At 36.9% G+C, this 12293-nt stretch overlaps 1 protein-coding gene across 1 annotated transcript; it reads left to right on the top strand.

Moving 5' to 3' along the window:
- The first annotated feature begins 8728 nt into the window (after nt 1–8728).
- LOC107760819 (potassium transporter 26-like) lies at nt 8729–12293 on the top strand. The gene is made up of 7 exons (XM_016578922.2): nt 8729–8965; nt 9400–9877; nt 9983–10033; nt 10117–10377; nt 10469–10521; nt 10609–10978; nt 11134–12293. Exons 1-7 carry the CDS (start codon nt 8768–8770, stop codon nt 11940–11942), a joined length of 2220 nt encoding a protein of 739 aa, XP_016434408.2. The 5' UTR covers nt 8729–8767; the 3' UTR covers nt 11943–12293.

Raw genomic sequence — 12293 nt, forward strand, 5'->3', positions numbered from 1 at the left:
CTTCATATATATAAAAAAATAGAAAAACAGCACTAGCACCGCGACCGCGGTAAACTACGGTGGAAGGCTAACATTCTGCCTCAGATTTTTCACCTCACCGCGACCGCGGTGGATCGCGGTTGCGTGAACTTTCTGCATCGAATTTTTAAACCCACCGCGGTCGCGGTGGACCGCGATGGGTCCCAGGTAATTTTAATTTTTTATTTGTTCCATTTTTCTTATTTCTTTTCCTCCTCTTTTAATTTTACAACCCAAACTCCCCCCTCTTAAACCCAACACACCCGTTTCCCTCCCTCATATTTCCAATTTCTCTCTCTCTCTCTAAACCCTAACCCCTTAAATACTCTCTTCTTCTTCTTCTTCCCTCATACTAACATCCCCCACCTCCATTCCTCTCCCCATTCTTCAACTATTGTATGTTCCTCACCTCTTCTTTCTCTTTTCTTTAGTATTATGTTGTATTGTGTTGTAGTTTATGCAATTTTATATTGTGTTGGGATGTAATTGTTGGTATACTTTTTTTCTTCTTGTTTTTGCTTTTAAATTTCATTTTTGAGTTTGATTGGTGAAGGGGTTGTGCATTGCATGTTTGAACGGTGTTATTGGTGGGTGATTGAATGAAGTCAGTGTGGGGTGTGTTGGTATGGTAGTATACTTGATTGGGGAAGAGCTTTGATGTGCCCATGAGGGCTATATGTGTCTGGATAGTGCCCTGCTCACAAGGTGTTTGGGAAATTGCCCAATGGAGATATAAGGAGCTATTGTGACATGGTTATGGTGAAGTCTGAGTAACCATCCATAGTCACATATTTTGCGCACTCACTAATAGGGGTTTCGTTGTATGATAGGTACAATGAGTTCTTCCAGGAAGCGATGAAACACTGGACCCTCCATTAGTGGACCGGGAGGCTCCTCACGAGCTAGGAGCCAAGCCAGTGCACCTCAGTTCGATAGCACTCGGTTTGTATCCAGAGCAGCGTAGGATAGGTACAACCAGAAAGCAGCTAAGAAGGTATAACCTGAGGTACACATTGATTGAATGGCTTTGGAGGTGGAATGCCCCAATATGTTTAATGAGCTGCGACGGTGTCAGCTAGATATCCTCTTCGAGGTACCAGAGGAGGCTAATGTTCAATTAGTAAGGGAGTTGTATGCAAACTTGCTAGAACATGAGAATGGGGTTGTGATGGTGCGCAATACCCCGATAAATGCATCCCTTGACGCCATCCGCAGGGTATATAGGTTGCCTGTGTTTCGGGGTGAATTCGATCCTTATCATACTTTTAGCGGAACACGGGCCTTGTGGGGCACTCTTCTTGATACTATCTATGTGCCGGATAGGATTACTCTCAACTCCCACTGTCTGAATTGGGAGGCTAAGTGTTGGCTCACCATTGTCAATAGTCGATTGTTGCCATCCAGCAACACGACAGATGTTAATCTACCACGGGCATCCGCAATCCACTATTTCATGTCCCACAGTGATTTTGATGTGGCCCGACTCATCCATAAAGAGATGTTCATTAGATCACCTGAGCTAACCAAGGGCCACTACTTCCCTTCGCTGATCACCCGGTTGTGCCGTATTGCTCGAGTCCCTGAAGACCCTCGGGTTGATGGGAGATTGCCACTAAAAGCCCCGTTACGGGCGAGAAAAATTGGAATTGGACAAGAGCTGGTGGTGAATGTTGATGACTCTGATGATGATTCAGCTGATGATGATGATGATGATGCTGAGGTAGCTGAGGTTCCCCCTCCTCCGAGAGCTGATGTGGCAGGCCCATCACAGCCACGCCAGAGCACCCGTATGACAGCTTTGGAGCAAGATATGGCTGGGTTGCGTACCCTAGTCACTGATTTGGGTGTCCGTGTTGATGCGGTGGCTGAGAGGCAAGTGAAATCAGAGAAGAAATTCTTGGGTTGGTTGAGAGCACTGGGACGTGCGTGCAACGTGAACCCAGACACGGTCTCCGATCAGGAGTGAGCCTTCAGGGAAGATCCTTAACCTCACTGTTCTTTAAATTTTAAGCCATGGGGATATGCCTTCATTTTAAGTGTGGGGTGGGGATACTTCATTGTATGTTTGTAATTGTAATAATTGACTGTTTAATTTTGCTTGTTTTGTCTTGCCTTGATTGTTTTGATGTAGAGTAATAGTTCATTAGGAAAGCTAAAATAGTAAGTGACTTGTCCCGACGACGGATCTCTTTCGGTGGGGTTCTTGAGGGACTAAGTCGAAGAAAAAAAATTGGAATATGGAGACTCTTCCTGATGACGGATCCTTTAGACAATTTTCTTGAGGGAAGTAGTCTAGAGAAAAGACCAAAAAGATTTTTTATTTTATTTTTAGGTAGTGTAGTAACTCCCCCTTGGTTTTTCTTTGGGCCACAGTTCTTTTCCAAGGGTTTAGCTTGAACCGGGTATAGGTAATTTTTGTTTTTGTTCTTTTTAGTTTTAGGTTAGGATTAATGGGCTACGACCGAAAATCGATTTTTTACACCTGAACACAATAGACACTAGAGTCTAACGCCTAGCTTCATTGGTTAAATCCTGTTAGAGTGCCTTAAAATTGTACGTTTGTATCTAACTTGAACACTCAAAAGAGAATGTCTTGATAAACCAATCTGGAGTGAGTCACATGCCATGTATGTGAGAGTTTTACTGTTTTCATGTTTCATATTTGATGCCTAGAACTTGCCCTGTGTGTTTGCAAAGCGAAATAGTAGTTTCTTTCAGTTTTAGAAGTGATATAGGCATTTCTTTGTTGAGCCAGATATATAAAGTAAACCCACCTGAATGCAATACATCGTAGTTAACCCTGTTGAGCCTATAACCCCATTTCTTTGGCAACCACATTGCGAACATTACCCAATTGTTTGAATAGCATGCCGTTTGAACCCTTTTACCTCCCAATAAGTACTTGAACGGTAATGGAAATATGCAAAAGTAAAAGTGTGGGGTGGTGGTTTGGTTTTTGAGTGGAACCATTGAGATAGTGAAAAGATGTGGAATTTGAAGCATAAAAGAAAAAGCACCACAAAAAGAAAAAAAAATATGGGTCATAAACAATTATAATGGTTGATAAGTGGTGGCTTGTACAAATTACACCTAATGGATGGGGATGTTTAAAATAAATGAGGTGGAGTGTTTGGTTGTCACAACTATGATCTTTAAGTTTAATGTAATTGTATTAAAAGTGCTTAGGGAGGTTAGTCACTATATCTAAATATATCCTACCCGTCCCTTAGCTTACATTACAACCAAGTAAAGTCCTATTGATCTTAGACTTAATGGGCTCAATTAGTAAAGTATTACACTACGGGCAAGCCTATGGTGCATCTTTGTGGCATGTGAACGTTCTTTCTGAGAGTGAGCGAATTTTGTCTATATTAGTTCCTACTTGTTCTAATTATCGTTATATGTGGAACTACTCTCTTGTGTGATGTGAGGGCATGTGATCCACAAAGGAAAGGTAAGCCTTGACTCTTGTATAGAGTAGTTTGAGTAAGTACAAATGTTGCATGGTACAAAAAGTTTGACTCTTGAGGTAAAGGTTGTTCACTACTAGGTGCAAATTTTTGTAAAATGTTCATGGTGTTAGTCATTAAAGGAAAAGCTTAGGGAAGAAATTTTGATGGAGTGTGGTGGATTGCTCGAGGAATATCAATGATTTAAGTGTGGGATGTTGATAGTAGGCGATATAGTTGATATTTACACCTTAATATGATCATACTTTGTTGTTGTTTTATAGATAAATTGCCAACAAAATGCTCTAAATAGTGTTCTTTTGTTTAGCAGGGAATATTATATGAGATGGAGTGTTTTGGAGGCGATAATGTGAAGAAAAACACTCACTCGAGAAGTACCCGAACACAAAGAAGCATACGACCGCGGTGGCACCGCGGTGAACCGCGACAGGTTACTGATGTGAGGCATAAAGGTCAGCTTTCACCGCGGTCGACCGCGGTTGGCCGTAACCGCGGTGCACTGTTCACGCACCTTGAAGTTTGAGGACCAAAGTATAATTTCGGGGAAACTTTTATAAAACCCTTATAAGCTTTAGAAACTCGCCCAATTGAAAGGGTAAACTAATTTTAGACTACTTTTGGAGGAAGAACAAGTGTGAGAAGATCAACAAAACATTAGAGTTTTTCTATCTCCTTTTAATTCTTACAATTTTACATTATAAACAATTTAGTAGTTTTCTCTTATTTTGTTATGAGTAGCTAAATACTTATCTAGGGTTGATGCAACCAATTGTTGGTTGAAGTTTTGACTCAAGTTGTTATAATCAAGCCGGATTTATGATATGATTGTTCAACTACGTTTTGTATGGTGATTAATTGAATGGACCTTTGATTAATCGTGTCTAATTATCTTATATTGCTTGAAAAAGAGTATTAGGTTAGACAGCGGTTGAACAACACCACTTTAGGGTAATTGAAGAGATTCATTACTTGAACTTAAAAGTGGGTTTAAAGATAACAAAACTTTGGTGGGATACTTTAGAGTTGCATAACTATTGTCAGCTAGAGTAGTTCGAGAGAATGCTCTAGTAAATTATTGTAGTTGATCCAGAGATAATTACGATAACCCATAACTCTTAATCCTCATAGAGTATTATGGCGAGATTATAGCGGAAGAGTCAGGACCTAAACTAGCAGTTGGAGAAATCACTGCCCTAGACCTTTTTACCATTGAATTATCTTTGTTTTAGCTTACCATTGTTATTAATTGTAGTCGAAGTAGTTAAACAAAAATCCAATTGTTATTGATCAAAAATCTTGCATCTAGAGATTGATTGAGTTGATAATAACATTACCGAAGAGGGTAATAGATAGGTTAGTTCCCTGAGGATTCGATTCCGGACTTAAAAACCGGATTATATTTACAGCGACCACTTTGTCCTTTAAAATGCATAGTTGGACGTTATCAGTTCATCTAACACTATCGCTCCAACTCCAGAGTGGCAGCAAGAGATGACAAATATGAAATCAAAATTAAATGCACTACTTAGCTTATATGAAAGGAACATAGGGAATATCTCTGTGGAGTTTGCTCATTCGTTTTCCATTCCTCCACAGGTATAAGTTCTCTTGCCGCATTAAAATTTTAGTTATTTTGCTTTTCTTATGGTTCTTTTTTGACATAAAGTGGTTCCTCCTGATTTTAATTTTTAACATGCTGTTAGAAATTGAATCTAATTAGTTTATTCCTTTTTAAGCATTTAAAATAGTTATAAATTAAAAATTCCAGGCTTTAATTTGAGAGAAATCTTCATTATTGGATGTTATGCGGCGTCGTGCAAGCAGAAGATTTTAGTGGTGTTTGACATGTTAGTTTGACTTAGGAAAATGTTGAATTATATGGTGATATTTCTCACTTTTTTGGTGTGCTCTTTCGTAGCATGTATTTTGAAGGTGACATCCATGCTTTTGATCATTATGAAATTGCAATACTGCAATTATAACATATTAGGGCTTAAAGTAGTCAATTACAAGTTGTTATGCAACTACGACGGTTCGGAATAAGCAACACAAAAAGCCGTATAATTTTCGTTCCTATACCATATAGGAAACTATATTACTAAATATGTTCATAATTTGCATATTACCCTTCATGCTAAAGTATTCCTACAAAATATAGACAATGCATTAAATAAGGAATCATTGTAGCTGTAGGATTCCTTATTTAGGCGCGCTAAAATTGGGGAATTAAATATTCTTCAAGATCTTCCACAACGCAGATTACGCACATTCCATAATTATCGTCGGTTTCACTCTGATCTTCCACAACGCAGATCAAGATTTTTCATACTCTGTTTTTGCGATACACTCCGTTTCCAGAATTCTCTCTACATCTCTCTCTATCTCTCAATCTCAAATTTCAGTAATACAAAGCAAAGGAAAAGAGAGCAGCAATTCTACCATTGACAGCCATTAAAAAGCTTGAAAGCTTTGAATTCAAATTTGGGTTTTCAAAAATCATTATTTGTTTGGATTGGGTGTTGTTGTAAATAATTGAGAATATAGTTTGGAGTTTATATCTCAATTTTGAGGGATTTTGGTAAAGATTAGACTTGGTTTTGGCTGAATTTTAGATTGAAACTCGAAGAAGAAGAAGAAGAAGAAGAAGAAGAAGAAGAAGAAGAAGAAGAAGAAGAAGAAGAAGAAGAAGAAGAAGAAGAAGACATGGCATACATTATATTGCAGAAATTGTAGAAAAATTGTAGACTGTTGTTTATTTATTTTTCTTTTATTCATTTATCTATTGTATGAAAGTTGAACAACATTGTATAAATATTGTATTTAAGTGGATGATTTAGTACTGTTTTGGACAAAAATATGTATCAAAAATGTGAAACATACATTTCAGGGGAAGCATGTCGAGTCCAAATATGTACACAGTTTGTAGATATTTTGTAGATAAATTGTAGATTATTTGTATTTTGATTGTAGATGCTTTATTTTCTGTTTTCACAAATAAAAAACGACTAAAACTTCTACAAATCTTTTGAAAAAACGCAATTATGTCAAAAATCCCAATTATGCTACAATTGAAAGGGAATTGGGATATTAAAATTCAATGTACCCAGTTTATAGATATTTTATAGATAAATTGTAGATTATTTGTATTCTGATTGTAGATACTTTGTTTTCTGTTTTCACAAATCAAAAACGACTAAAACTTCTACAAATCTTCTGCAAAAAATGCAATTATGTCGAAAATCCCAATTATGCTACAATTGAATGGGAATTGGGATACTAAAATTCAATGTACCCAGTTTGTAGATATTTTATCGATAAATTGTAGATTATTTGTATTCTGATTGTAGATGCTTTGTTTTCTGTTTTCACAAATCAAAAACGACTAAAACTTCTACAAATCTTCTGCAAAAAACCCAATTATGTCAAAAATCCCGATTATGCTACAATTCTGTGATTCTCCTATATGCTCTTGTTACTCCTTAAGAAACTGTTATGCTAAATATGGAATCCAAAAAAACATGATGAAGGGATAGATCTTCCTAAGAAATTTTGTAGATAATTTGTAGAAACAATGAAATTCTGTATTTTCATATTAATTTTTCAAATGATATGTAGTTTTGTTGTAGATTAAATACAGAAAACAAGCCATTGTAAGTCTTATTTGACTCATTCCTCACATTCAACCTATTCTACAAATTCACGCCTCTTTAAATATAATACAACCATACTTTCTTGAATTTAAAGGTATAGCAATATATATATAACTTAAAAAACATCTTCTCTTCTGCACAAGTTAGCTCCAAAACAGACGAAGTGGAATAACAAGCTCCCATCAAAACTTTTTAACACAAAAACACAAAGCTCAAAAATAAATAAACAACAGTCTACAATTTTTCTATAATTTATCTACAATTTCTGCAATATAATGTATGCATGTCTTCTTCTTCTTCTTTTTCGAGTTTCAATGTGAAATTTAGCCAAAACCTAGTCTAATCTTCACCAAAACCCCTCAAAATTGAGATATAAACTCCAAACCATATTCCCAATTATTTATAACAACACCCAATCCAAACAAATAATGATTTTTGAAAACCTAAATGAGAATTCAAAGCTTCAAAGCTTTTTAATGGCTGTCAATGGTGGAATTGCTGCTCTCTTTTCCTTTCCTCTTATATTACTGAAATTTGGGATTGCGAGATAGAGAGAGACGTAGAGAGAATTCTCAATTCTTTGCAACAACATCCAATCCAAACAAACAATGTCTTTTGAAAACCCAAATTCGAATTCAAAGCCTTGGCTATGGAAGAAATAATGGGATTTTGATATAGAAATCGTGGGTGTGGGAGGGAAACTTGGGTGAAGGTGTAGGAATTGGAGAGAGAAACGTGGGGGGGGGGGGGTGGTATTAGAAGAAATATACGGTACCATTAAATTAGGAGTGTAATTAATACCCTTAAAAACCACTAATGGTATATAATTTGTAATTAGGTATACTAAATGTAATTATATCAAACTTTAAACATTGAGGGTAATATAGTTTCATATATTTTGGCTAAAAATTTGAGTTATATATTTTATCCATGCTCATACTTTAACTCTCTAAAAATTTTAGCTTGAGTTATACCCAAGGGTGTGATCGGCAATGAAGTCGAGAGCCATGAGGTCTCATGTTCAAATCTTATGGGAGACAAAAAACAGTAGGTGATTTCTTCTCATATGTCTAAGCCTTGGTGGACAAAGTTACCGGCATCAATGCTCATAGAAGGTAGCTGGTACTAGTGGAATTAGTCAAGGTGCATGCAATCGTTGGACTTGACACCACCATCATTAAAAAAAAATTAAGCTTGATTTACTTAATTAGATAAGCTAAGGTTCATCCCAGCAAAGCAACAACAGAGATAGGATCTGTAGAAGTTTCTGGTTATATGTAAGTGTGTATCAACAGTCATTCCTTTAATTTATATAGAGGAAAATGAAATGGATTATGTCAACAAGATAATGTAGCAAAAATTACGGTTCATATCCCAGTTTGCAAATTATAAGGGGGATGACGAAATGAATTTGTATGCAACTAAGTGGAGCTACTGCTAAAGCATATATATATGATGATGTCTTTATTTACCTGCTCCATCTCCTGCAACTTGTGGTTTTAAATTTAGCAGCAGTAGATAAGCTCTTTATTTTATTTTGAGGATCAACCAAACAGGACAGTGCTTGAGGTTTTTAATATATAAGAATGAAGCAACTTCATAATTAACTATACTATCTGCATTTAAATCATGGAGGATGCAAAAAGCAACAATTCCAGCGGAAAGAAGTATGATGTTGAAAATGGAAGCATTATTGGAGATAGCAATCGTGTTGAAATTTGTAACAGCAGCAGCAGGAGAATTGTACCAGAACCAGTAGTAGCACCTTCCATGGAAACAAACATGAATATTATACAGACTTACCAGCTTCCCTTAACCAAAGCTAAGGTAATCTTTAATGTTTCATCTTCAATATTCCAACAAATCACACCAAAGAATCTGGTCAATGAAGTAAGTAAAAACCATGTGTTACTAAGGCTGCAATCCTAGTAAAGATAATAAACGCTAGGATGCATTGTACAATACCTATGTTCTATGTTTGCTTGGACTCTCCGAAAATTTCTCTCGGTGCATGTCGGATCCTCCAAAAGTAGTGTATCTTTGGAGGATCCGACACGGGTGAGATAACATTTGAAGAGTCCGCGCAACATAGCTAATGTTGGTAGGAGGTACCAGCTGGTATCTCAAGGAATTGCAACTTGAAAGCAACAGAATCTAATACCTTCATTTTATGTTACTACGTTATGCAAAGTTAGACAGAACTCTACTTAAGACTTGCAACTCATTCATGAGCAAACTGAGATTTTGATTATTTTTCTCAGAAATATCCAGCTGTGCAGACATTGCTGTTGGCTTACCAATCTCTTGGGGTTGTATATGGAGACCTAGGAACTTCTCCGGTCAACGTCTTTTCCTCTACTCGCTTGGCAAATCTAACTGCAGATGATCTACTTGGAACATTCAGCCTAATCTTTTGGACTTTAACGTTGCTCGTGTTAGTCAAATATGTCTTCATCGTCCTCCATGCTAATGATCATGGAGAAGGCGGTACTTTTGCTCTCTATTCATATCTTTGTCGCCATATCAATTTTCGAAGCAAACTTACTATCCACAATGTTCGGATGGAGTCTGTTGAGGGTATGGCTTATTACAGCCAGGCCGAGAGTGGAAGTCCTCTGCGTTCAAAAACTAAGAAGTTCCTGGAGAGAAGTTGTGCAGCTCAAAATTTTCTGACCTTTGTTGTTTTACTTGGAACTTGTATGGTCATTGGTGATGGAGCTCTCACTCCTGCTACTTGTGGTAACATTCTGCCTTTCTTTCTGTCTCCAAGTTATATTTCCTTTCTCTGCCTCATGTGCATACACTTGCTATATCAATGTTCCTTTCTACTTCTGTATATATCAGTTCTCTCAGCCCTCCAAGGAATTCAATCTCTCTCTCCCAAGATAACACAAGGTAAAATCAAAGACAGTTCTATCGCAAGTTCATAATATTTCCTTCCATTTACTCACCTAATCACAAGGTTCTATTGGCTGCAGATCATGTGGTTTTCATGTCGCTGATTATGCTAATTGCCCTTTTCACTTTTCAACGCTGTGGAACAAGCAAAGTTAGCTTCTGCTTCACTCCAATAATGTTATTGTGGTTTGCTACCAATGTTTCTGTCGGTATCTACAATATTTCCAAGTACTATCCGTCCGTTCTTAAAGCTCTTTCTCCACACTACATTGTGAAATTTGTTTCAAGAAATGGAAAGACAGCTTGGAATCTTCTCGGTGCAGTATTTCTAAGCATTACAGGTTTAACTTTGTAACTCCTTTGAGGAAAAACAAAAATAAAAGCATTTGAAATAAAAGAAAGGAGAAGTTCATTGTTTAAACTGTTATGCAGGAGCAGAAGCCATGTTTGCTGATTTAGGTCATTTCAATAAAAGAGCAATTCAGGTAATTAAGGAACGAATTAATTAAGAACTCTAAAATCTTATCATTAGAAATGTTAATCTGATTGATGGCAATGATCGAGTCTTGCAGTTGGCGTTTTCTTTTGTGGTTTATCCATCCCTAGTTCTCAGCTATGCTGGTGAAACAGCTTATCTGGTGAGGTATCCGGAAAACATCAACAACGCCTATTACAGTTCCCTACCAAAATCTGTATACTGGCCGATGTTTGTTATCTCGACCCTAGCTGCCATAGTTGCTAGCCAGTCCATGATATCAGCAAGCTTTTCCATTGTAAAGCAATCAGTTGCTCTCGGATGCTTCCCTCGAGTAAACATTATACATACTTCATCCAAGCATGAAGGACAAATCTATTCCCCAGAAATAAACTACATCCTCATGATTCTTTGTGTTACTCTCGTTCTTGGATTTAAAGGCGGTGTCGAACTAGCAAATGCCTATGGTAAGCATGCATTGTCTGCTAGAATTTTCAATACTATCATCACGTTAAAACTAGATTATTAGTATAAAAATCTTTTATGCTATCAGTGTATATAAGTTAATTCAAAGCTGCAAGTCCGAATAATATGCTACTAACTTTTCCTACTTCAAATACAGGGGTGGTGGTAATTTGGGTCATGATCATAACTACATTCTTGACAACATTGGTGATGCTACTCATATGGAAGACAAATATGATTCTCATATTGGGATTTTTCTTTCCCTATACAATAATTGAAGGTTGTTTCATGACATCGTTACTCAATAAAATACCACAAGGAGGATGGGTACCATTTGCTATTTCTGCTTTCTTCTTGACCATCATGTTATCTTGGACATATGGAAGGAGTAAGAAAAATGAGTACGAAGCAGATAGAAAGATGAGTTTACCTGAGCTGAACCAAATGTTATCAAGCTATAGAGCACCAGGAATCTGCTTCTTTTTCACCGATCTCGTCAATGGCATTCCACCCATTATCCGGCATTATATTCAACACACAAATTCTGTTCGAGATATCATGGTAATTGTCACTGTTACAACTCTTCCCATTAAAACTGTCTTGCTACAGGAACGTTTCAACGTGGGGAAGCTGGGATCAGTTGAAGGGGTCTATAGGTGTTTGATTCAGTTCGGATATAAAGATTCTCAGAGCATGGAAGGAGATGACTTTGTTACTTTGATGATCACAAAACTCCAAGAGCAAGCTGAGTCTACTACCGAAAAACAAAAGATAGATACAGCTGCTGACAGAGGAACAGTTTTTGTGTTAGGAAGAACCATTCTCAAATCAAATAAAGGTTGGTTTGCCCGCTTTACAATAGACTACTTGTACAGGTTTCTTCAGAATAATAGCAGGCCAGCCATTTCGATGCTTCAAATTCCACCCGATAAAACAATTCAAGTTGGTATGCTTTATGAAATTTAAAAAATGAATCATCTGGGTGGGAAACACAATATATTACATATATAATTCAGATGGTAATTCACACCCTTTCCTCTGTAGTATTCCTGTAGCGCATCCCAAAAGCCAAAAGAGTGTTTTTTCTGCAACTTATTATGGCTACTCAATCTTTTTCAAGATAACAGAAAAAACATGTAATGTACTAATGAAATAAATACAGTTCAATAGGTTGTGGCTCCTGTAGCATGAAAGCCTAGCATGTGTAATTTCAGGAAAAATTCTTATTATCAGCACAGTGATGTGTAAGTAAACTTCACTTTAAGGGCTGTATATGTAATCCTCCAATGTACTGTAGTCATATACAATTTCAAAGGT

Source organism: Nicotiana tabacum, chromosome 8 (assembly GCF_000715075.1).
Source record: "Nicotiana tabacum cultivar K326 chromosome 8, ASM71507v2, whole genome shotgun sequence".
Classification (NCBI taxonomy): domain Eukaryota; kingdom Viridiplantae; phylum Streptophyta; class Magnoliopsida; order Solanales; family Solanaceae; genus Nicotiana; species Nicotiana tabacum.

What these genes read in the sequence shown, in the direction of transcription:
- LOC107760819 (XM_016578922.2), top strand. Translation starts at nt 8,768, where the DNA reads ATGGAGGATGCAAAAAGCAACAATTCCAGCGGAAAGAAGTATGATGTT. An exon ending in TTCCCTTAACCAAAGCTAAG is followed by an intron (nt 8,966 to 9,399) that starts GTAATCTTTAAT and finishes TATTTTTCTCAG; the next exon opens with AAATATCCAGCTGTGCAGAC. An exon ending in CTCTCCCAAGATAACACAAG is followed by an intron (nt 10,034 to 10,116) that starts GTAAAATCAAAG and finishes TATTGGCTGCAG; the next exon opens with ATCATGTGGTTTTCATGTCG.